Source organism: Scyliorhinus canicula, chromosome 10, assembly GCF_902713615.1.
Source record: "Scyliorhinus canicula chromosome 10, sScyCan1.1, whole genome shotgun sequence".
Classification (NCBI taxonomy): Eukaryota; Metazoa; Chordata; class Chondrichthyes; order Carcharhiniformes; family Scyliorhinidae; genus Scyliorhinus; species Scyliorhinus canicula.
The window spans coordinates 125,765,205-125,791,155 of record NC_052155.1 but is presented as its reverse complement, the minus strand read 5'-3'; the positions used below and the strand labels follow the sequence as shown (position 1 = coordinate 125,791,155).

Genomic DNA, 25,951 nt, shown 5'->3' with positions numbered 1-25,951 from the left:
CAGCAACCAGGTGTGGACGGCGCCGGCGGGAACCTGTCATGTTGGGGTGGCCGCGCGGCCCATCCGGGCCAGTTCTAGAGCATCGAACTCTAACTGATGGTTCTAATTGTTTCTTTTTGGTGTGTTGAATACTCCGTTGAAAGGACATTCTGCTGTCCTCAGAAATGTACTGTATTTTTTTGATGGTTTTGTGTTCTAATTGTTTCTTTTTGGTGTGTTAAATACTCCGTTGAAAGGACATTCTGCTATCATCAGAAATGTAATGTATTTTTTAATGGTTTTGTGATGTTAGGAACCAACCACTATTGATTATGAACTGAATTATTTATTTTACTTTTATAGAACCCGCCTGAAACTGTGGAAATACATTGAATGAAAATTCAGTCGGGTTCTATAAAAGACAAGTGATTGGCTACCCAAGTGATGAAGGTAAAAATCTACATTGTGTTTCTCAGTGGATAGGATAACATTGCAATGGATTGGATGACTAGGCGCTTGAAAAGCAGTGTCAGGGCATGAAACCTTAAATGACAGACCTATGATTGTGAGAAAAATGTTTGAGGCTTTGGTAGTTTGGATAAAGGGACCCAGCATGGGTTCAGAAGTACCAGATGAATATTCACTGCAGGTAGGTGTTAAGTTATGAAATCGGGCAGAAGACAGAAGAGTATGAAGTACAAGATAAACAGTAACATCCATGAGATAACAGGAGAGGGATCTGAGGGTTTGATGATTAGGGTCATTAACGCTGTCTGTTAAGCTGTTGCTCCAAAAAGCCAATAGGATTTGGTTGTCTCTCCAGAAATGTGACTTCAATGTCGAAGAAAAGTACCTTGAGGTTTCTCTGACTTTGTTGAGGTTGAATTGTGTTAAGTTCTGGTCTCTCTGTTGCAAAAAATCATAAGGGAGTGACTCCAGTGAAGTGATTTGTGACTAATTCCTAAATTTAGACAGATGAGTTACAGGAAAAATTGTTGACTTTGCATGCTACTTGTTGGAAAATAAATAAGAGGAAATGAGAGAGATCTTTAATATTTTCACTTGAGTGAGAATTTACATCCAGAATTTTTTTCTTGTTCGATGGAGGGTTCGAGGACGAAGAGAGTGAATTTAAAGTTAAGGGTATCAAAGGGAAAAAAACACAACTGTTTACTAATTATTGATGAGATTGATGGACCAGAAAAGACTTGGCAGATTTTTAAGAGAGAATTAGTTAAATTCCTGTTAACCAAGTAGGATTGAGGAGTGTTAGTTCTAAACCATGGGCAGAAAACTAATGGGGATGTTTCGAAGAATAGCTGATTCAACTGCTTGCCTTTTCTGCCCAAACCATATTTTAATTGTATTTACAAATGAGTTGTGTTCTTTAATTAATTTACAACAGTGGACTTGTGAAATCGTTAGAAAAACAAAAAGTAATAGACTGCATTTTTGGCTGTTGTGGAGTTTGGTGCTTTTTGCCACGGTTGGACTTTTGGTGGAGATGAATCCATGACCATATTATTTGACCTCAAACCAGTTTAACTAACTTTGGCATGCCCCATGGCCTTCTATGGGGAGCCCCGTGGTTGGGGTAGAATAAACTATGGCAATGGTCTTTGTGGTACCAGTTAAAGTTAAAACGCGCCCCAACTGGATTTAAAGTTAAAATTGCTCAAGATTTCTAATCTGTAACATTCAGTGCATCCTCGCATCACCATACAAGGATGCCATGACAAAATTGGGGTCCCCCAGGACCAGTGTTGTTGTGGTGCAAATGATAAAAATAACATTGGATGGCGCACTTTATTTATTTGAATATCATTAGAACATGCCTGCCAGTGTATAGGAAGATATGTTTCACATAATCCACCAGGTTTAACAGAAATTGAGGACGGTTTAAAAAAAGTTACAGCGTAACAGAATGTGTACTCAACTTATTTCCTGGCTACATTGATCCAAATTCCTTTGGGAAAAAATAATCAGAGAAAAGGCTGAAAACTTTGGTGAAGTTTGTCAAAGTTGGACAAGAAAATACAATGCCATATAAGGCGCTGTAGATTTTATCAGTTACCCAGTGCATTGAGTGCATTTAAGCTAAATTGATGACATCTAACTCCTCTAACATCATGAGATATTAACTTACATTTTCTAAGTTGAATTTTTCCTTGTTCTTTATTGTCATGGTAGCCACACCACTTACTGGAAAGAAAAAGGCTTGGTCATGGATACAGTATCTTGAAGAAGAAAAAGCATTGGCAGCACCCCCCAAACTGTTTAAAGAGGTACAGATATCTTGATTTTAGACTACTTAGTAAATTCTGAATGTACAAATGTTCACTTCTATCTATTTAACATGCTATTTTTAAAACAATTTCCAATTAAGGGACAATTTAGCATGGCCAATCCACCCACCCTGCACACCTTTGGGTTGTGGGGGGTGTAAGACCATAAGACATAAGAGCAGAATTATGCCACTCGGCCCATCGAGTCTGCTCCACCATTCAATCGTGGCTGATACTTTTTTCATCCCCATTCTCCTGTCTTCTCCCCATAACCCTTGTTCCCCTTATTGATCAAAAACCTATCCATCTCTGTCTTAAAGACACTCGGTAATTTGGCCTCCACAGCCTTCTGCGGCAAAGTGATCCACAGATTCACCACCTTCTGGCTGAAGAAATTCCTCCTCATCTCTGTTTTCAGGGATCGTCCCTTTAGTCTGAGATGTTGTCCCCTGGTTCTAGTTTTTCCTACAAGTGGAAACATCCTCTCCACGTCCACTCAATCCAGGCCACGCAGTATCCTGTAAGTTTCAATAAGATCCCTCTCATCCTTCTAAACTCCAACGAGTACAGACCCAGAGTCCTCAACCATTCCTTATACGACAAGCTCTTCATTCCAGGGATCATTCTTGTGAACCTCCGCTGGACCCTTTCCAAGGCCAGCACATCCTCCCTTAGATACGGGACCAAAAACTGCTCACAATACTCCAAATGGGGTCTGACCAGAGCCTTATATAGCCTCAGAAGTGCAACCCTGTTCTTGTATTCTAGCCCTCTCAATATGAATGCAAACATTGCATTTGCCTTCCTACATGTTAACCTTAAGAGAATCGTGAACAAGGACTCCCAATTCCCTTTGTGCTTCTGATTTCCTAAGCATCTTCCCATTTGGAAAATAGTCTATGCCTCCATTTCTCCTTCCAAAGTGCATAACCTCATACTTTTGCCCATTGTATTCCAGCTGCCACTTCTTTGCCCACTCTACTAGCATGTCCAAATCCTTCTGTAGCCCGCCTGCTTCCTCAATACTATCCGCCCCTCTACAGATCTTTGTATCATCTGCAAATGTAGCAACAGTGCCTTCAGTTCCTTCCTCCAGATCATTAATATATATTGTGAAATGTTGTGGTCCCAGCACAGACCCCTGAGGCACACCACTAATGACTGGCTGCCATCCTGAAAAAGACCCCTTTATCTCCACTCTTTGCCTCTGCCAGTCAGCTAATCCTCTATCCATGCCAGGATCTTACCCTTAACACCATGGGCTCTTAACTTATTTCACAGTCTCCTATGCGGCACCTTGTCAAAGACCTTCTGGAAATCTAAATAAATCACGTCCACTGGTTCTCCTTTGTCTAACTTCCTTCTTCCTTCCTCAAAGAACTCTAACAGATTTGTCAGACGAAGCTGTGCTGACTCAATCCAATTTTATCATGCACTTCAAGTACTCCGCGATCTCATCTTTAATAATGGACTCTCAAATCTTACCAATGACCGAAGTCAGGCTAACCAGCCTATAATTTCCCATCTTCGAGTGCGGCATGGTGGTGCAGTGGTTAGCACTGCTGTCTCACGGCACCGAGGTCCCAGATTCGATCTCTGCTCTGGGTCACTGTCCGTGTGGAGTTTGCACATTCTCCCCGTGTTTGCATGGGTTTTGCCCCCACAACCCAAGGATGTGCAGGGTAGATGGATTGGCCGTGCTAAATTGCCCCTTAATTGGAAAAAATGAATTGGGTACTCGTCTTTCCCGTCTTCTCCCTATTTAAACAGGGGTGTTACATTAGCCACTTTCCAGTCCTCTGGGACCCTTCCTGCTTCTAGGTATTCCTGAAGGATCATCACCAATGCCTCCACAATCTCCTGAGCTATCTCTTTTAGAACCCTGGGGTGTAGTCCATCCGGTCCAGGTGATTTATCTACCTTCAGACCTTTCAGTTTCCCCAGAACCTTCTCCTTAATGATGGCCACTGCACTCACCTCTGCCCCCTGGTTCTCCTGGAGCTCTGGCATCCCATTGGTGTCTTCCATCATGAAGACTATTGCAAAGTAACTATTCAGTTCATCTGCCGTTTCTTTGTTTCCTATTATTACTTCTCCAGCCACATTTTCCAGTGGTACAATGTCTATTTTTGCCTCTCTTTTACTTTTTATATATTGAAAAAAACTCTCCCATTCTTCCTTGATATTACTAGCTAGCTGTTCCACTGTCCGCCCTACTAGGCTCCTTTTCCAATCAACTCTGGCCAGCTCCTCCCTCATGTCTTTGTAGTTACCCTTATTCATTGTAAAACCGTTACATCTGATTGCAGCTTCTCCCTCTCAAACTGCAGGGTAAATTCTATCATTTTGTGGTCACTGCTCCCTAAGGGTTCCTTCACCTTAAGTTCCCTAATCAAGTCTGCCTCATTACACATCACCAAATCCAGAATTGCCTGTACCCTAGTAGGGTCTGTCACAAGCTGCTCCAAAAAAAATCTCACAAATTCCTTTTCTTGCGATCAACTACCAAACTGATTTTCCCAGTCCACATGCATATTGAAGTCCCCCATGATTATTGTATTATTGCCTTTTTTACATGCCTTTCCTATATCCTGATTTATTTTCTGCCCCACATCCTGACTACTGCTAGGGGGCCTGTACATATCTCCCATCAGGGTCTTTTTACTTTTACGATTCCTCAACTCTACCCACAGAGATTGTATGCCTTCTGATGCTATATCGCTCCTTGCTATCGATTTATCTTCATTCCTTACTAACAATGCAACTTTGCCTCCTTTGCCCACCTGCCTGTCATTTTGATAGGACACATATCCTTAGATATTTAGATCCCAGCCCTGATCCCCTTGCAGCCACGTCTCTGATGCCCACAACATCGTACCAGCCAATTTCAGTGTGCGCAACAAGCTTATTTATTTTGTTCTGTATACTGCGCGCATTTAGGTCCAACACCCTCAATCCTGCATTGATCACCTCCCTTCTCACACTTGTTGCCTTTTTTGTTCTGCCTGAGGGTGATGTTGTTCTTTTATTTTGGGGGTTCTCTATTTCCCCTTCAGTTAGTACACCTTCTAAGCTCACATTCTGGTTCCCACCCGCTGCCATACTAGTTTAAATACTCCCGAGTGAATCTAGCAAACCTTCCAGCCAGGATATCGGTGCCGCTCCAGTTTAGATGCAACCCATCTTTCTTTTTTTTTTCTTTATAAATTTAGTGTACCAAATTCATTTTTTCCAATGAATGGGCAATTTAGCGTGGCCAAACCATCTACCCTGCACATCTTTGGATTGTGGGAGCGAAACCCACGCAAACACGGGAAGAATGTGCAAACTCCACATGGACAGTGACCCAGAGCCGGGATCAAAATTGGGACCTCAGCACCGTGAGGCAGCAATGCTAACCACTGTGCCACGGTGCTGCCCTCAACCTGTTCTTCTTGTACAGGTCCCACCTTCCCTGGAAGAGATCCTGATGGTCCAAAAATCTGAAACCCTCCCTCCTACACAACCAGTTTAGTCATGTGCTTAGCTGCACTATCCTCCTATTTCTAGCCTCACTGGCACCTGGCACAGGGAGTAATCCTGAGATTACAACCTTAAAGGTCCTGCTTTTTAGCTTACTGCCTAACTCCCTGAACACCTTCTTCAGGACCTCATCACTCTTCCTGCTTATGTTGTTCGTACCTATGTGTACTATGACCTCTGGCTGTTCACCCTCCCCCTTCGCGATGTCCTGTGTTCGTTCAGAGATATCCTTGACCCTGGCACCAGGGAGGCAACATACCATCCTGGAGCCTCTTTCATGTCCACAGAAGCGCCTATCTGTGCCCCTTACTATAGAGTCCCTTATAACTATCGCTTTCCTGAACTTTGCCCTCCCCTGCTGAGCAACAGAACCAGTTGTGGTGCCACTGTTCTGGCTGCTGTAGTTTTCCCCTGATAGGCTATCCCACTCAACAGTATCCAAAACGGTATACCTATTATAGAGTGGGACAGCCACAGGGGATTCCTGCGCTGACTGCCTGCCCTTTCTAGTGGTCACCCATCTATCTGCCTGCACCTTGGGTGTAACCGCATCTCTATAACTGCTATCTATGATGCTTTCTGCCACCTGCATGCTCCTAAGTGCATCCAACTGCTGCTCCAAAAGAACCACGCGGTATGTGAGGAGCTGTCATTGGTTACACTTATCGGAACGCTGGAAGCGTCACAGATCTGCCACATCTCACAGTTGGAGCACTGCACCCTGCTGAGTGACATTTAAGCACTAGTTAATTAATTAAAAATAAATACTTGAATTATTGTTAGATTGAGTTACAATTAATTATATGGCCCTGACGCAAGATTTGTACACTAAAATTAAATGCTAAATACTAATCTCTGCCCTCAGGTTAAGTTACTCCTCTACCTAGTTTATTGCAAAGTTTTAATTAGTTTTTTTTTCAATGTTATTATTTTTCAAGTTATCCAGATTTCCTACCAGCCAATCAGGTCACAGCTTTACTGTGATTTCACTTCAGTTTTTCCCCCCCCACAATTTGAAAAGATATTTGTATCACTTACCTTCCCAGGATGTACTCTGGATCTCTCCCTGCAGATTAACAGTTACAAAACCAGAAGAAGTAAACAAAACAAAAGGGAAAAATCACCTCCTCCCACTCTGCACCGAATTACCAACTTTCAATTCCCGCTCTGGTTGGCTCGCTCAGACTGTGTCGACTTCACCGTACGCAAAGTGTGACCGATGCAGACATGGGGATTCAAATCTAATTATCAATCTATCTAGTGATATAATTGAAAAACTTGTGACAAAGTAGTTACAGTTCTGAAGCACATCAAAGATGTCATGCATCCACTGACCACAATATAGTGATTTCATTGATTAACCACAAGCAGTAACTTGGGCCGGGAATCCGCGGGGGGGGGGGGGGGGGGGGGGGGGGGGGGTGGAGGATGAGAATTAAGCTCCATAACCCTGACGCCGGCTTCCCCATTCGCTGGTGCCATTTTCCGGGCGCCTGCGGAATTACCGCCACACCGGTCGGGGGCTGTTGACAGTGGCCCCCCCCCCCCCCCCCCCCCCCCCCCCCCGCGATTCTCCGGGTCCTGAGTGGCCGACGAGTTTGGCCTAGTCCTGCCGGCATGGATTACTCACCTCCCACACGGCGGGACCTGGAAGGTGAGTGTGCGGGGCCGTCCTGGAGCGGGGTGGGAACAGGGGGATCTGACCCTGGGGGTGGCCCCCATGGTGGCCTGGGACCTAACAAGAACCCGAATGAGCAGGTTCTTCCCGGAGGTAGAGGACAAATGTGAACGATGCCAGGGAGGCACACCCACATATTCTGGACATGCCCCAGACATGTCGGGTTCTGGACAGCCAATTTTGAAGCAATGTCCATAAATGTGGGGGTGAGGGGATAGCCAAGCCCAAAAGTAGCAGTCTTCAGGGTGTCAGACCAGCCAGAATTACTTATGGGGAAGGGGCCTATCGATCGGCGGGTGGGCTGGTTCCATGGGGGCCTATTTTACTCCGCGCCGGGCCCCTGTGGGGCTCTGCTATATTGCCGGGGGGCCAGCGCGGAGAAGGGAACCCTGCGCATGTGCGGAAATACGCCGGCCATTCTGCGTCAACTCGCGCGGGTGAATTCTGTGCTGCAGTTTTCTCTCTGCATTGGTTAATTTTGCTGAGTTTATTTTGTCTTTTGGGTTATTTACCCTGGAATTACTTTTCTTTGTTAGTTGTGCCTCTTGCTGCCATTTGAAGACTTGGAATGTGACATGCCTTTCACAACCTCAGGATGTCCATAAGTATTTTTCAGCTAATGACGTGTAATCACTGCTGTAATGTAGGCAATCCAATTTATGCGCAGCAAGGCCCCACAAACAACAATGTGATAATGACCAGATGTTGGTTGCATGATAAATAATGGTTTGGCCACCAAGATGAACCTCCTCGTCCTTCAATTTTTAAAAATCAAACCATGGGGTGCGACTGTTGTCCATCCTTAATTGTCTTTATGAAGATGGTGGTGAACTGATCCTTGAATCACTGCATTTTGTGTGGTCCATTCCCTTGTTCTTCTAAATGTTAGAGCTTGGGGTTGGAAGGTGCTATTGAATGCTCTTTGATGAGTTGCTGCAGTGAATCTTTTAGGTAGTGCACACAGCTGTCCTGATAGTTGTTGGCGGATGGTATGAATTTTAAGCTTTTTAAAAAATGTTTTATTCGAGATTATTCCACGTCTGGTGGAAGCGCCCTCTGACCTCGGTGGTAAATTTGATCTTCTCCAGGTGGAGAAATCCCAACAGACCAGCCAGTCAATCTGCAGCATTGGGCGGTGCTGCTGATCGCCGGCTGGGCAGGATTCTTTGGCTGCCGATTAGGGAAGGAAAGGCAAGGGCGTTGGCCCCCTTCCCCATAAGTAATTCTGGCTGGTCTGACACCCTGAAGACTGCTACTTTTGGGCTTGGCTATCCCCTCACCCCCACAGCTTTGGACATTGCTTCAAAATTGGCTGTCCAGAACCCGACAGGTCTGGGTCATGTCCAGAATATGTGGGTGTGCCTCCCTGGCATCGTTCACATTTGTCCTCTACCTCCGGGAAGAACCTGCTCATTCGGGTTCTTGTTAGGTGCACTCTGTGCACCACTTTCAATTCCATGAGGCTTAGCCTTGCGCAACTGGAGGTTGGAGTTTTCCCTGTTCAGTGCTTCGCTCCAGGGTTGCCACCCTATTTCGATCCCTAGTCCTTCCTCCCATTTTCCCCTGTCTCATCCAGTGGTGGGGGGGGCGTTCCCTTTCTAATAGTCGTCCATGCAGTCCCCACAGTTCTCCCCTCCCAGACTGCCCGTGTGCATAATATTCCTCTAATATTATGTTTCTTGGGGGCTGTGGATATGATGTTGTCTCCTTGAGGAGGAAGTTCTTTACCTGTAGGTGTCACAGTTCATTTCCATTGGGTAATTGTAGTTTTTCTGTCAGTTCCTCTAAGGTCGCTAGCCTGTCCTCTGCATAGAGTTCCCTAACAGTTAGTGTTCCCCCGTCTGTCTCCACCTCTTAAAGGTGCATCTAACATGGCTGGTGTGAACTTGTGGTAGCCGCAGATGGGGACCATAGTGGACATTTCGGGTAGGTCAAAGTGCTGTCTCATTTGATTCCAGGTTCGGAGTGTGGCTACCACCACTGGGCTTGGGCGTGTGGCGGGATGGGAGTGCTGCGTGGTGTGGGCTCGGTGTATCTTCCCTCTACAGGAGCTCTCCTCCATCCTCAGCCATTCCATTACCGTATCTATCACCCATCCCCTCACTCTTTCTGCTTTGGCTGCCCCAGTGGTATTGTAGGTTTGGGAGGGCCTGACCCCCATGTTTCTCTTTCTTTGTGGGACCTTTTTGGAGATTCTTGGGTTCTTCCACCCACCCTCCCTCTCACAAACGCCATAATCATTTTATTGACCAAGTTAAAGAAGGCCTTGGGGATGTAGATCGGTATGGATCTGAAGAGGAACCTGGGCACCACGTTCATTTTGATTATCTGCACCCTCCCTGCTCGGGAGAACAGGAGTGTGTATCATCTCTGTAGGTCATTTTTGAGTTCTTCTGCCAGACTAGCCGAGTTCCACTTGGGGATCCATGTCCAGTCGTTGGCAATCTGGATTCCCAGATAGCGGAATTTGCATTGGGTTTGCTTGAATGGCAGTTGCTCCCAGTTCAGCCCCTCCCCCTTTTGAGTTCACAGTGAAGACTTCACTCTTGCTCAGGTTGAGTCTGTAGCCGGGAAGGCTCCAAACTCTCTCAGGAGCTTCATGATCCCTTCTCTGCTGCTTTGTGGGTCGAAGGTGTAGAGGCACAGGTCATCCACAAAGAGTGAGACTCTGTCTCCTCTTCGGATTTCCTTACAGTTTTTTGCCGCTCTGGAGGGGGGTTGGCAACGGCTTGCTTGTCAGGGCGAATAGAAGTGGGGACAGCAGGTTACCCTACCTTGTGCCTCTGTGCAGCTGAAATTATTCAGAGCTAGTGGTGGTGTTCCATACGCTCGACATGGGGCATTGCATAGGAGTTTCATCGAGGAAGTGAACCCTGTCCCCAGGGTTCTTGAGGTACTTCCACTCCACTCTGTCGAAAGCCTTTTCTGCATCCACGGAGATGATCACCTCTGGTGTTATCGCCCCAGTTGGGTCATTATCATGTTTAGCAGTTGCCTGATGTTTGCTGTCTATCCTTAGCAAAGCCTGCCTGGCAGTTCTCCAGTCACCTACCCAGGATTTTTGCGACGAAACTGTTTCATCCTTGAGTCCCCGTTGGAGGGTTGTGGAGGTCTACAGCACCCGGTAGAAGGCCTCGAATGCCTCTTCGACTATTTTAGGCTCGATAACTAGTCTGCGTTTTTCTCCCTAATCGGAGTTATTTCCCTCGTGGCTGCCTGCTTTCTACGCTGGTGAGCCAGCTGGCAGCTGATTTTGTCTCCATGTTCATCGAAGGTAAGGCAAGGGCGTTGGTGCACTGCTTTTTTGTAGGATAGGTTGAAGTCCATTTGCAGCTTTTTCCTCTCATCCAGAAGCTCTGGGGACGGGGCCTTGGAGTATCTTCTGTCTACCTCCAGAATGGAGTCGATCAGTTTGTAAATAGTGGGGTGGCTTTTGGGAGTCGGGAAGTGAGTTACTTCACATAGCCTTTGACCTGCTCTTGTAGGCACAGTATTTATATGGCTAGTGGGGCACAAATGTTAGTTGACACATGACTAGCCCAAGCCTGAATAATGTCCAGGTCTTGTTCTGTGTGGACATGGACTGTTTCAGTATCAGAGGAGTGCTATGGGATCTTTTATGTTTACATGAGACAGTTTAATGTCGCATCCAAAAAGTTATACTGGAATGTTGGTGTGGATTATGTGCTCAAGTCTCTGGATAGGTTCAGAAGTGGGAGCTCCACTATTGAGCAGCAGCTGACACATTTGAGTCAAATCACATAAAGAGATGAGAATTGTCATTTGTTTTGGCAATGATTGCTTACTGAGATGAGAAAGGCAAGTTTCCAAAGGACTAATAAATGCAGCTGCATTTTGCTCCAGACAATGGGTGAACTGGATTTGGTATGAGTTGGGACATAGGCAACTAAGATCTGGATAAGCTTATGTATGGTGGAAGATGGGAGACTGCACAAGAGTGCATTGGAATAGACAAGTCTACAGGTAAGAAAAGCATGGATGAGGGTTTCGGCAGATGAGCTGATGCAAGGGAATATTTTGCTGATTTTTCTAGGGGGAGCAATATGCATCTTGGTGATGGTGTGAATTTGTAATCGAGGACTCATTATTAAGTACAACACCAAGATTACCAAACTATTTTTTTCAGCATCAGACCATTGCCAGAGCGAGGAATGGAATTAGTGGCAAGGAAGAGTTCATGGTGGTGACCTAAAACAATGGTGTTGATCTCCCAACAATTAGTCAGCTGTTCATTTAGTATTGGATCAGGCAGTCTGAAATCTAGAGACAGTGGAGGCATCGTGAGAGGTATTGGGGAGGTAACACTGGGTGTTGTCAGTGTATGTGTGGAACCTGGTGATGTGTTTTCACATGATGTTGCCTGGGGACAACAAATGGGAGATGACAAAGGATAGCTGCACGGGGGACACCTGAGGTAACAATGGGGGAGCAAGAAGAGGAGCCATTATAAGTGACCTCTGTTGTGATTAGGTAGATAGGATTGGAACTAGGTGAGTGCGCTCCCAACCAGCTGGATGACAGTGGAGAGGTATTGCAGGAGAAAGGTGTGGGTAAATAGCAGTATCAAAGGCCGAAAAGGGTGAGGAAAGATCATTAACCTTTGTCACAGAGCAGAAACCTTAACAGAGGGAGTCAAATACTGAGTTCTGTGGGAATGGACATGATTTGGGAGGCGCTAAAATATTCAATGACTTTGCAGAGGAAAGTGAGATTGGAGATGAAGCTGTAGTTTGAATGGTTGGAGGAGTCGAGGGTTTTCTTTAACTTGAGGAGAGAAAACTGTTTGTGATAAACAGTTAACATCGGGTCTGGAGGAGAAGTTGGAGGTCAACAGTCTAATGGAAATTTGGTTGAGAGGGCAGGAGGTGGGTCTCACGGACAAGATGAGTTCAGGGAGGGCTTGAGGTGAGATAGGGCAGAAATGAGGGAAAGGTGGGAGTTAAAGACCAGGGCAGGGCAGAAACGGGCAGCTGAAACCAGCAGCCTTTTCTAATGCACTACTGTTGTTGACCAATTTTGCTCCCAATATCACTAAGCATTGCAACCAAATAAAATGAGCCAGATCTTTTGGTGGCTCATCGGAGACTCGATGTACCCACCAATATGCTATACGGGCCCCTCCGAGATCTTAACATGCTGACTCCATGGGAATTGCCAGGGAAGTTTAAACTTCTGATGTGTAATTCCCATGCTCTCTGGGACCCACCAACAAAGACTGCAAGTCTTGAGTTAGATTTTGAGACTTCAGATGGTCCTGGCTTATTTATCTGAACAGTTACCCAGGAAATGTTACACAGAAAAATCCTAGTTGAACTCCTGGGTAACTATGCTGTTAATCAGCGCCCTGACTCCCTCTCGACCCCCCGACTACTACCCCCAACTGTTGCACAACCCATCGTGGCCTGACTATCTGTCACCTGACACCACCACGCACCCCCCAGCTCCCCCTTACTCCACAGACTCCCTGACTTGACCTGACGAGCTCACACCATCAAAATATTTGGGCCAATGTTACCATATTGTCAAAAGAATGTAATTGCATTTTAAACATTATTGTACTTCGTACCTCCTTTTTTGTTTCAGCTAGCCGTCCAAAAGCGGGTTCCCTTAGTAACGCCATGTAATCATCGTTTTATTTTAGCATAACATAAAAAGGATGATCATCATTTGTCATTTCACATTATTGTGACCTAAAACTCATAGCTGAAAACCTCTCTGCTGTTTTGCATTCCCAGATGATTTTCAGTTAATCATTCTCACAGTTTCCATAGCAACCAGCAGTCATGTAGCAAATAAAGTCTGGATGAACGTTGCTACATTCATTGAAATTCAAGTGCAGGGAGGTAACAAAAATTGTTTCTGTATAGGTAATGCTATCTGTGTTTGCCACTTCAGTTTTCATATACATAAATACGATTTTCCTGTTTGCACAAGGCATAGAAAATGAAAATCTAATGTTATTCCAACCACTGTGAAATGTTATGCACTTTCCATGTATGCTCACATTAGGAAATACAGACACAAAAATAACATTTGCCAATTCAAGTGCAGTAATGTAATATCTAGCCTATTTGATAAGTAGCCAGTTTGCTGCACGATACATGAATGTATTAAGTTTTATTTTGGTGTTAGAAAACTCCTTTATGTATTTAGCCTAGACACAAATAGAAAAATCTCAAAGGAATTGAAATCCTTCCATGTCTTATACTAAAGATATCAGCCGTAGCTTCAGTGAAAGCCAATTTCTAAGAAATTGTCGATTTGAAGTTCTTGACTCTGTTAATACACTTTACACATCAAATACTACTTTAAGTAACTACAATAGATTATCTTTGATTTCCAAATAGTAGAATCCTAATCTATCAGTCAATGCAGAGATGTCAAGGAAGAGAAATTGAGAGTGGGTGCTGACGGGGGAGAGAGTGAGTGAAGCATGCATGTGTGTTTGTGGCACTCTCAAAAGTAGCCGGAACTATTATGAATGGACTTTTTAAATGAAAATGGGAATTGTTATTTTTTCTGTCTTTGGAAATGAGTAAGATAATTTACAATCATCTGTGTGGCATTTTACAATTAATAGCACCATTAAAACAAGATTATAGCACTGTAATATCATGAGTTAAAATACTTCTGTGTAAGGGGCGGCACAGTGGTTAGCACTGCTGCTTCACAGCGCCGAGGACCAGGGTTCGACCCCGGCCACGGTCACTGTGTGTGTGTGTGTGGAGTTTGCACATGCTCCCAGTGTCTGCATGGGTCTCACCCCTACAACCCAAAGATGGGCAGGGTAGGTGGATTGGCCAAGCTAAATTGTCCCTTGATTGGAATTTGTTTTTTAAACTTCAGTAGACTTTTGATAATATGGAGACCATAACTGCACAGCACTCAGGAGTGTGGTCTAACCAAGGTTCTGTTTGACCTAATTTCTCCACCATGTAACCAAATGTTGTGACTGGGACTTGTTAGATGAAAGCTTTTTAAAATGTCAGTATAGAAAAGCTTCAGCTAGATTGTACAACATGGGAATGTATAGTAAGCACTTAAAGGGCAGTAAGGTAGTTTGAGTAGGAGGCAACACTTTGTAACATGCGAAAGATCATGAGGAAGAGCGTTTTATTGCCTGACTGCCTCAGGCCTCAAAATCGTTTTCTGAGTTTGAATTCAGATCCGCTGAATTCAAACAGATTTGAAGTCAGTAGACCAAAGGTTACTCACTTGAAGCCAGCATCAAGAGAAGGCCTGAACTGATTTCAGATTTAGGTCTCATCCGCATAACTCAATGCTCTATTATTGTTGCAGGTGCTCTTGTATCAATGCCACAGAGTGATGATGCCTCTCAAACATTCTAGATTGTACTTCAATGGGAAGCTAGTCGGCTTTTGCCTTGTTCCAGAAGCATTACCACTTCTGGGTCAGGAATCCTTGGTGCCATGACATGCTGGGCGGAATTCTCCGCTCCCGCGCGGCATCGGGAAGGCCGTTGTGAACTCAGCCGAGTTTCACGATGGCCTCGGAGGCTGCTCCTCGCACCCTATTCACCCCCCCCCCGGGGCTAGGAGCGGCGTTCCGTAAATCACGGCCGCCGGGCCTTGACGCTTGCTTCAAGGCGGCGCGCCGAGAATGACGCGACGGCGGCGCCTAAGTGACGTCAGCCGCGCATGCGCAGGTTGGCCGGCTCCAACCTGCGCATGCGTGGTTGCCATCTTCCCCTCCTTTGCCCCGCAAGACGTGGTGGCTTGATCTTGCGGGGCGGCGGAGGGGAAAGAGTGCGTCCCTTGGAGACGCCGGCCCGACGATCGGTGGGCACCGATTGCGGGCCAGTCCCCTCCCGAGCACGGCTGTGGTGCTCACTCCCCTCTCCGCTCCCCACAAGCCACAAACGAAGCTTTGGCGCCATGTTCACGACGGCAGCGACAAGGTGTGGTTGCTGCCTGCGTGAACAGGTCGGGAACGTCAGGCCGCTCGGCCCATCCGGGCTGGAGAATTGCTGGTCGGCGTGAAAAACGGCGAGCGGCGATTCTCCGAGCGGGGGGTGGGAGAATCGCGGGGGGTACCAGGGCGGCGTGTCGTGAGTCGCCCGGCCCTCCCGCGATTCTCCCACCCGGCGTGGGGAGCGGAGAATTCCGCCCGCTGTGTCTCCCGACTGTGTTTCATTGACAGAGCATTGGGGAAGTTTTATCTACCAACAATGCACTGTACAAATAAACAGCTCCTGCAAGCTTTTAAGTCTTTTGTAGCGAGTGCCAGAAATCCTGTTCACAAAGTAGTGAGCACCCAATCACTGACTAATCACATGCCTGGGGCTTATAGTAATACTTATTGATATCTAACTCAAAACTGTCAAAGTTCCCAGCACTTATAGGGACTGAAATTGAGTTAGGAGAAAGTAAGGGTAAAGTTACAATTCTTGGTGGGTATTACACGTCATCAAACTGTGGCTTTAATATAGAAGGGTAGTTCTAAAAACAGTTCGGTGAAATATACAAGAAAAACAAGGTACTAACATATGACTGATTGGAGTAATTTCTAACTTGATGCCGAATGAATCTGAAGTCAGTGGACCAGCCAGATCACTCATCTGAAGCCAGATTTAATTTTCATCTACATAACTCGAGGCTATATTATTGTCGCTGGTGCTATTGTGTCAATCTTCGATCTGTTATTTTCCCTACTTCTACTAGATCTTCCTAGATCTAAATTGAGCAAAGTTGCTTTCCAGAAACAAACTGATCTAGAAAGCGATATTGGATAATTTCCCCCATTTGGCCAACTTGAATTAGCTTTATTCCAGTCTCTTCGAATTGTTAAAATCGCCCAATGTTATTACCTTGTTTTTCTTGTATATGTCTCTCAACTGTTTTTAGAGCAAGCCCTTTTTGTTAAAGTCACAGTCTGGTGAATTATAATATCCAAGAATTGTACCTTTACCCTTTTTCTAAGTTTCAGTCCTTATAACATTCTTATGTCTGAGAACAGTGATATAATCCTTCACTAACGATGCTCAGCCATCCCCTTTACCCTCAGATCTCTCCTGAAAATGTTATGACCGGGAAAATAAAATTCCCAGTCTTATGTCCACAGTACTTAGTTATCACATCACTCTACAGATATTAATGTTTCTAACTTTTCTATTTTGTCATGAACAATGTGTAAGTTCAATTGTGACTCCACTTTGGATTGGAAAATAATACTTAGTCTCAATTCTCAAGCATTGACCTTGACCACTATTTATTCAACCACTGGCAAGGCCAGCATTTATTGTCCATCCCTAATTATCTTTAAGAAGGTGGTGAGCCGACGCCTTGAATGCAACTGAGTGGCCCCCTGGGTGATTTAAGGGGACAGTTAAGAGTCAACTGTGTTGCTTTCGGTCTGGAATCACAATTGGCCAGAACAAGCAAGGATGGCAGATCAATTCACAGAATCCATATAATCCTGACAGTGCAGAAGGAGGCTATTTGGCCCATTGAGTCTGCACCGGCCCTTGGAAAGAGCCCACACTCCCACCCTATCCCTGTAACCTCACCTAACATTTTGGACATTGGGGGGCAATTTAGCATGGCCAATCCAACTAACCTGCACTACCTTGGACTGTGGGAGGAAACCGGAGCATCCGGAGGAAACCCATGCACACACGGGAAGAAAGTGCCAACTCCATACAGTCACCCGAGACAAGAATTGAACCGGGTCCCTGGAGCTGTGAGGTGGCAGTGCTAACCACTGTGCCACCGTGCCACCCACCTAGAGGACATGAGGAAATCAGATGGGTTTTTACAAGAATCCTGAATCCGACTGTTGCATGATTGATACAAGTTTTAGATTTACAGACTTGTTTAATTAATTGCATTTAAATTCCTCCGCTTCCGAAGTGGGATTTGGACTCATATCCGCGGGTCATTGCAACGTAATTACTGTTCGACTTTATGCCCAAAAATATTGCACTAGCAAATTGCCTGTGGCATGCTGGTGGTTAGTTGATGATTAGTTTTTGTACATGTAAGGTGCTTACAATGAAGACTTCAGAAAGTCACTCCACTCTGCCACCTACTTACCAACGTCTGAAACTACATCCTACTGTCCAGTTATTCACGCACAAGAGAGTAATTCTAAATTTCAATTTCCTTGGGCAGTTTCAACATTAAAAGTTGGCATAGAAAAGATGCACAAAAATCATGATTACAGAAAGTTGGACAGGAAGAAAACGTAGATACAATATTTTATAATTAACACAGGTACACACGGCTTTTTCTCATTAAATTATTTGAACAAATTATCTGGATCCGACATAGTAATGTGTTTCAATTCCTTGAGTGAAACGAAATTCTGTATCAGAAAATACATGTGAGGGAATGAAATCGGGTGCATTTTTAAAAATCAACTTTAACTCAAATGTCACGCTCTGCGTATTTAAATTGATGTTTTATGTTCCAGTTTTCTATTAACTGATGCATGCACAATGGACAAAAGATAATTTTATGCACAGTTTATAGCATGGAATTATCTTGAAAGCCCACTGAATAAATTACAATATGTATCAAATATGACCATTAAAACTTTGGACCAGTCACCTGCTAGCTCTTGCATGTGGATGTGAGGATAACTTTGCTTTTCTGTGGCAGCGCCTTGACTGTTGAGAGTGCAGATTCTTGCACAATCTGTCGCTATGCATTCCAGATTCTTGTTTCGCGTATTTGACGTAATGCAACTAAATTACTTATTTGTTATCACCAAATGGAAACCCTTTGTAAATCTGCATGACTGTTAATGCGATGCCGTGAAATGTAACAGCCTGGCTCATTAAATTCATTGTAAAGCTGCGATGAGAACATACACCAAGCACTGCAAAGTGGTTTTTAAAAAATGGAAAACAATTCAAAATTTGCTGTAACTAATGTAACAATTTGGCAAAAAGGACTAGTTTGGTCTGGGCAGGTGGTGGAAAGTGTAGCTGGATGGGGAGGTGATGGTAAGGGTTAGGATAGCTTCACCCATGAGCTAATTTCAAGCCAAAGCCATGTTTTCAATGCAGTGGTTCACGATAAGGATATGAATTGCAACTGCCTTCTCTGACAATGAACAAATATTCTGCAGAAAAATTGGCTACTGAGGTGAGCAGGTTTTGGACAATGCTCGGCACAACATCGAGGGCTGAAGGGCCTGTTCTGTGCTGTACTGTTCTATGTCTATGTTAAGAAGGAGAGAGAGATTACCCCCCCCCCCCCCCCCCAATAAGAAGATCATCGCAAGAGGAGATTTGAGCAGTTGAGGTTGCTGCTTATAGACAGAAAGGACGGACACCAAGATAGGCCCAGAATTTAGAAAATTCTGAGAGTTGCTGTGGGGCTAACCCAAGCAAGAATTTAAGCTTAAAAGGTCAACAGAGGAGAAGAAAGGCAGAAGAATAGAGATAGTTTGGGTGGGGATCAGGTTAGGTATTGCAAAATACCTGAGAGTGAAAAGTTGAATCCTGTGATCCAAGGGTGGGATGAAGTTGTCATGGAGGCAGCAGAAGCTTGGAGTATTGCTGAACCTTTTTTCAGATTTGGAGATTGTTATGGAGAGGAAGCTCTTACATTCCACTGTTTTTCTCTTCCAGTTTCAACTAGTTCCCCAGAATAAAAATGGATTTAAAGTAGGCATGAGATTGGAAGGCATTGACCCAAGGCACCCCTCCATGTTCTGTGTGCTGTCAGTGGCAGAGGTAAGATTTTAATGTGCATGAGTAATTTGTGGCCAAACATGGAACTGTGCAGTAGTTGCCTTGTGTTTTTAACATGGGGATTTATTTCCTGCAATAAAAACAGAAAATTATGTTCATACTCAGCAGGTCAGGTAGAATCCATGGAGAAAAACTGAAGAGTTAACCTTTCAGGTCTGTGACGAATGGTCACAGACCTGAAACTTTCACTTTCTTTCACTGTACACAGATGTTGCCTGCCCTGTTGTGTATGTCCAGTATTTACTGTTCTTATTTCAAATTTTCTGCATCCACAGTTTGTGTTTTTGTAATAGTTTCTTGTGCCAGGGCTTGGCGCTGACATTGTCGCATCAGCTGTATAACATGATTTCCGGACATTGGGTCAAGCCCATGAGATTGAGTGGTTTAAAATTGCCATGTACAAACATGGCGGGGGTGGGGGGTGGAGATGGCACAGTGGCTTAGTGGTCAGCAGCGCCAGGGACCCAGGTTCAATTCTGACCTTGGGTGACTGTGCGGAGTTCACACATTCTCCTCCTGTCTGTGTGGGTTTCCTCCGGGTGCTCCGATTCCCTTGCACAGTCCAAAGATGTGCAGGTTCGGTGGATTGACCATGCTAAATTTCCCCTTAGTGTCCAAGGGTTAGGTGGGGTTACGAGGATGTGACAGGGGAGTGGGCCTAGGTGGGATGCTCTTTCTGAAGGGCGGTGCAGACTTGATGAGTCGAATGGCCAACTTCTGCACCGCAGAGATTCTATGATGCTATGAAAAGACCAACTGCTTCATGTTGTAGTGCACCTTTAAGCTCCAGCATCATAGTAAAAAAGCTACTAAGATCTTTGTAAGAATCGGTTAGATGGACAAATGGTCTTTCCTCCCAAAATAATTAGTATGCTACCATTTCCTCCTTCATGCAAGGGTTTAAAGTAATTACCTGGGTAGAATACTTGGATGAAAATAAGGTGGGGAAGAATGCATGTCTGTAATTGAGCCCTCCCATTTCTTTCCCATGTAAATTGCTCCCTATCCACATTTCCTCCATGCACGCGGCTCAGGCTATTATTTAACTCAGACTAATAAGTGGAAAACCTGCCCTAGATATCACTGGAATATAGTTTCGTATTTTACAATATTTAAATTTATGATACATAATATTTTAAATAGCATTATTGTAAACCCATTTTGAATTCCTAACAGTTGCATTAAAAAAATGAACTTGTCTCGGCTAGAATTAGACCTTAAGTGTTCAGTCCACAGTGATAGACCACAAAATGATTAGTTCTGGTAAAATATGTACGAATGTGGAATATAATAAGTGATGAGCATAATAATCTTTATTAGTGTCACAAGTAGGCTTACATTAACACTGCGATGAAGTTACTGTGAAAATACCCTAGTCGCCACACTCCGCCGCCTGTTTGGGTACACTAAGGTTGAATTCAGAAAGTTCAATTCACCTAACAAGCACGTCTTTCGGGACTTGGGAGAGGAAACCGGAGCACCCGGAGGAAAGCCACGCAGACAGGGGGAGAACGTGTAGACTCCGCACAGACATTGACCCAAGCTGGGAATTGAACCTGGGACCCTGCCGCTGTGAAGCAACGGTGCTAACCACTGTGCTATAGTGCTGCCCAACAGTGACTCTAAACACAATTTTACTGCATTATTATTGTAAAAAACATCAGTTTGACTGTTTTCTCCCATCAGGTGTGTGGTGTTCGCTTGAGGCTTCATTTTGACGGATATTCTGAGTGTTTCGATTTCTGGACTAACATTGACTCACCTGATATACATCCCGTGGGATGGTGTGAGAAGACCAGCCACAAATTGCATCCTCCCAAAGGTCTGAAAGTCGCAACTAGAAAGAAATATAAATATTTACTATCAGAAAGTCAATAAGACAATGCAGAATGTACATCATATCACATAGCACACTTGAAAACCAAACTATCTTGACCGTAGCAAGATAAGCAGCGGCAGCTATGAATAATGTGAGAAAGAATCCTGTAATTTGAAATGAAGCTTGGAAGTCAAACTCAGCTGAGCATGTTAAGCTAGCCAATGTAAAAATACATATTAGTTTGGTCCAGGAATCACAGATCGTAAACTGGCTAAGTACTACCCCATTTACATTTGGCACTTTCATCGAGTAAATTGCACAGTACTTTATTCTGTGATGTTATGAAATGATTTCTCATGATTGAATTAAATTGTCCCATGAACTTTCCCATTATTGACAGGATTCTGCCTTCCTTTCAGGATGTAAGGAAGAGGAGTTTAACTGGTCAAACTACCTGAAGACCTGTAAAGCCCAACCAGCCTCCAAAAGTCTATTCAAAGTTCAGAATACAGTGAGTATTTATTTTCATGACCCAACTTTTTACGTGGTTCAATCGTACTTTGGTATGATTCATTTTAGCGTAAATATTTTGAACAAATTGAGCCTTCAGTTGCAGAAGGTCTACTTCTGAATACAAAGCTAGAATAGGTCATAATCCAAGCAAAGAAAACATCCTTCCCAGAGCTTCCAGGACGGAAAGAGATTTCTGTTAGTCAGTCACTGTCCGAGTGACCCAGGACTGATCCAAAAGGTCTGTGGGCTAATTTTATTTTAAGTTCTTTTGTTGGGAATCAGGTGGCTTTTCTGCCTATGTTTGGATGATGACTGCTGCAAATGGCTATTTACACTGCGGTGGGATGTACGTGGCAGCCTAAAGAGGGCTTTGCTGGAAGGAAACTATCCTCTCCATTTGCACAAACAAATCTGAAGCAGTGGATGAATATAACAGTGGCACCCACCTCCAATGTGAGATTGAAGTACGCAAAGGTATTATGCCTCTCCTAGCAAATGTCAGTGCCCATTTTCTTCCAGTTTCCTTAGCAACTAGCTTGGAAAATGGGACGTATTGCAACTCCATCATTATCCCTACACTTCAATACGCCCACCTAAATTTCAGTAAAAATAATGCCAGAGGATATATTTGGGGTCAAAATGGACAGGACCCCGCATATAAAGTCCCTGCCCAATCTTCCATATTGCTACTAAAGTGACAAAATAAGCACAGAAAATCCAACCGGAGAAATTCATCATGCCCCTGCTGTGTCCCCCAAACGTTTGATATTTTTAGACCAATATATCAAAATACTACAAGGTAATACAGTATTGAAAATGATTATAGAGAACTTCTCACCAGTAATCGTATGTATCATCCCAGTTCTCAAAATGCACCAAAAGGTGATTGTCTATTACATCTGTCACTGATGCAACATAGATCAGGGAGGGATTGTGGTAGTAACAAGGGACTTTATCATTATGGGGATAGATAGCATCCTCTGCAGACCAGAATGAAAATTCAAAGACAGTCTGTTGCCTACTGGTCCTTTAGAGGATGAGAAGGGAGACTTAATAATGGGAGATGAGGAAATGGCTGAGGAACTGAACAGGCTTTTTGGGTCGGTCTTCATAGTGGAAGACACAAATAACATACCAGTGACTGATAGAAATGAGGCCATGACAGGTGAGGACCTTGAGATGATTGTTATCACTAAGGAGGTAGTGATGGGCAAGCTAATGGGGCTAAAGGTAGACAAGTCTCCTGGCCCTGATGGAATGCATCCCAGAGTGCTAAATGAGATGGCTAGGGAAATTGCAAATGCACTAGTGATAATTTACCAAAATTCACTGGACTCTGGGTTGGTCCCGGCGGATTGGAAATTAGCAAACGTGACACCACTGGTTAAAAAAGGAGGTAGGCAGAAAGCGGGTAATTATAGGCCAGTGAGCTTAACTTCGGTAGTAGGGAAGATGCTGGAATCAATCATCAAGGAAGACATAATGAGGCATCTGGATGGAAATTGATTCATTGGGCAGACGCAGCATGGGTTCATAAACGGCAGGTCGTGCCTAACTAATTTAGTGGAATTTTTTGAGGACATTACCAGTGCAGTAGATAACGGGGAGCCAATGGATGTGGTATATCTGGATTTCCAGAAAGCCTTTGACAAGGTGTCACACAAAAGGTTGCTGCATAAGATAAAGATGCATGGCATTAAGGGTAAAGTAGTAGCATGGATAGAGGATTGATTAATTAATAGAAAGCAAAGAGTGGGGATTAATGGATCTTTCTCTGGTTGGCAATCAGTAGCTAGTGGTGTCCCTCAGGGACCAGTGTTGGGCCCACAATTGTTCACAATTTGCACAGATGATTTGGAGTTGGGGACCAAGGGCAATGTGTCCAGTTTGCAGACGACACTAAGATGAGTGGTAAAGCAAAAAGTGCAGAGGATACTGAAGTCTGCAGAGGGATTTGGATAGGTTAAGTGAATGGGCTAGGATCTGGCAGATGGAATACAATGTTGACAAATGTGAGGTTATCCATTTTGGTAGGAATAACAGCAAAAGGCATTATTATTTAAATGGCAAAATATTAAAACATGCTGCTGTGCAGAGAGACCTGGGTGTGCTAGTGCATGAGTTGCAAAAAGTTGGTTTACAGGTGCAACAGGTGATTAAGAAGGCAAATGGAATTTTGTCCTTCATTGCTAGAGGGATAGAGTTTAAGACTAGGGAGGTTATGCTGCAATTGTATAAGGTGTTAGTGAGGCCACACCTGGAATATTGTGTTCGTTTTTGGTCTCCTTACCTGAGAAAGGACGTACTGGCGCTGGAGGGTGTGCAGAGGAGATTCACGAGATTAATCTCAGAGCTGAAGGTGTTGGATTAGGAGGAGAGGTTGAGTAGACCGGGACTGTACTCGTTGGAATTTAGAAGAATGAGGGGGGATCTTATAGAAACATATAAAATTATGAAGGGAATAGATAGGATAGATGCGGGCAGGTTGTTTCCACTGGCGGGTGACAGCAGAACTAGGGGGCATAGCCTCAAAATAAGGGGAAGTAGATTTAGGACTGAGTTTAGAAGGAACTTCTTCACCCAAAGGGTTGTAAATCTATGGAATTCCTTGCCCCGTGAAGCAGTAGAGGCTCCTTCATTAAATGTTTTTAAGGTAAAGATAGATAGTTTTTTGAAGAATTAAGGGTTATGGTGTTCGGGCCGGAAAGTGGGGCTGAGTCCACAAAAGATTAGCCATGATCTCATTGAATGGCGGAGCAGGCTCGAGGGGGCCAGGTGGCCTACTCCTGCTCCTAGTTCTTATGTTCTACCTGGTGGCAGGGTCAGGGATATCTCATGGTGGGTGGAAATGAACTTGAGAGGGGGTAAATCTAAATGTTATAGTGCATGTTCATACAAATATATAAGAACAGGGAGGAGGTCCTGCTGGAAAAATGGACTCTGAATAAAATATCAGTCTTTCTGGACAATAATCTCTGGATTATTGCTCAAATCACAAGCAAATTGATGTAGGAGCCAATGTTGTTTCTGCTGAAAACTGTTGCAGCACTTAAAAGTAATCTTGAGATTACTATGTTTGAGATCATTCATTTCCTTCAGTTATAATAATCTTTATTAAAATCACAAGTAGGCTTACTTTAACACTGCAATGAGGTTACTGTGAAAATCTCCTCCTCGCCACACTCCGGCGCCTGTTCGGGTACACAGAGGGAGAATTCAGAATGTCCAAATTACGTAACAGCATGTCTTTTGGGACTTGTGGGAGGAAACCGCAGCACCCGGAGGAAACCCACGCAGACACAGGGAGAAAATGCAGACTCCAAACAAACATTGACGCAAGCCGGGAATCGAACCCGGGTCCCTGGCACTGTGAAGCAATAGTGCTAACCACTGTGTTACCGTGCTGCCCGTAATTAGAGCCAAACTCTTAAAACCCCCTCTGCAAAACAGACATCCTACGTTTTGCTGTCATGAGTTTCCAAATGAACCATGACTTTTGATTATAAGCAAATTACTGTTATCAAGGCAAAGTGGGAGGGAAGATTCAGAGAGAGTATGGAGGAGGAATTCTGGTGTGAGGTGTTCCGGAGGGTGAACGCCTCCACCTAGTTTGCGAGGTTGGGGCTGATACAGCTGAAGGTGGTGTATAGAGCGCACCTTACAAGAGCGAGGATTAGTAAGTTTGCAGACGACACAAAGGTTGGTGGAATTGTGGATAGCGATGAGGACTGTCAGAGGATACAGCAGGATTTAGATCGTTTGGAGACTTGGGCGCAGAGGTGGCAGATGGAGTTTAATCCGGACAAATGTGAGGTAAGGTAGTTTGGAAGGTCTGATGCAGGTAGGGAATATACAGTGAATGGTAGAACCCTCAAGAGTATTGACAGTTAGAGAGATCTAGGTGTACAGGTCCACAGGTCACTGAAAGGGGCAACACAGGTGGAGAAAGTAGTCAAGAAGACATACAACATGCTTACCTTCATTGGCCTTGGCATTGAGTATAAAAATTGGCATGTCATGTTGCAGCTGTATAGAACCTTAGTTAGGCCACACTTGGAGTACAGTGTTCAATTCTGGTCGCCACATTACCAGAAGGATGTGGAGGCTTTATAGAGGGTGCAGAAGAGATTTACCAGGATGTTGCCTGGTATAGAGGGCATTAGCTATGAGGAGAGGTTGAATAAACTTGGTTTGTTCTCACTGCAACGATGGAGGTTAACACCTGATAGAGGTCTACAAAATTATGAGGGGCATAGACAGAGTAGTCAGAGGCTTTTTCCCAGGGTAGAGGGGTCAATTACTAGGGGGCATAGGTTTAAGATGTGAGGGGCAAGGTTTAGAGAAGATGTATGAGGCAATATTTTTACACAGAGGCTAGTGGGTGCCTGGAAATCGCTGCCGGAGGAGGTGGTGGA

The 25,951-nt window shown here is 44.4% G+C and overlaps 1 protein-coding gene across 7 annotated transcripts in view; it reads left to right on the top strand.

Annotated features, from left to right (window-relative positions):
* The window catches only part of LOC119972654 (lethal(3)malignant brain tumor-like protein 1), a 408,364-nt gene that overhangs the window by 127,720 nt on the left and 254,693 nt on the right, over positions 1-25,951 (top strand). For all 7 annotated transcript variants that reach the window (XM_038809722.1, XM_038809716.1, XM_038809720.1 and 4 more), the window contains 4 exons: positions 2,170-2,264; positions 19,082-19,186; positions 20,891-21,026; positions 21,443-21,534. In XM_038809722.1, the coding sequence (XP_038665650.1) occupies positions 2,170-2,264; positions 19,082-19,186; positions 20,891-21,026; positions 21,443-21,534 (428 nt within the window). The remainder of the gene's footprint in view (positions 1-2,169; positions 2,265-19,081; positions 19,187-20,890; positions 21,027-21,442; positions 21,535-25,951) is intronic.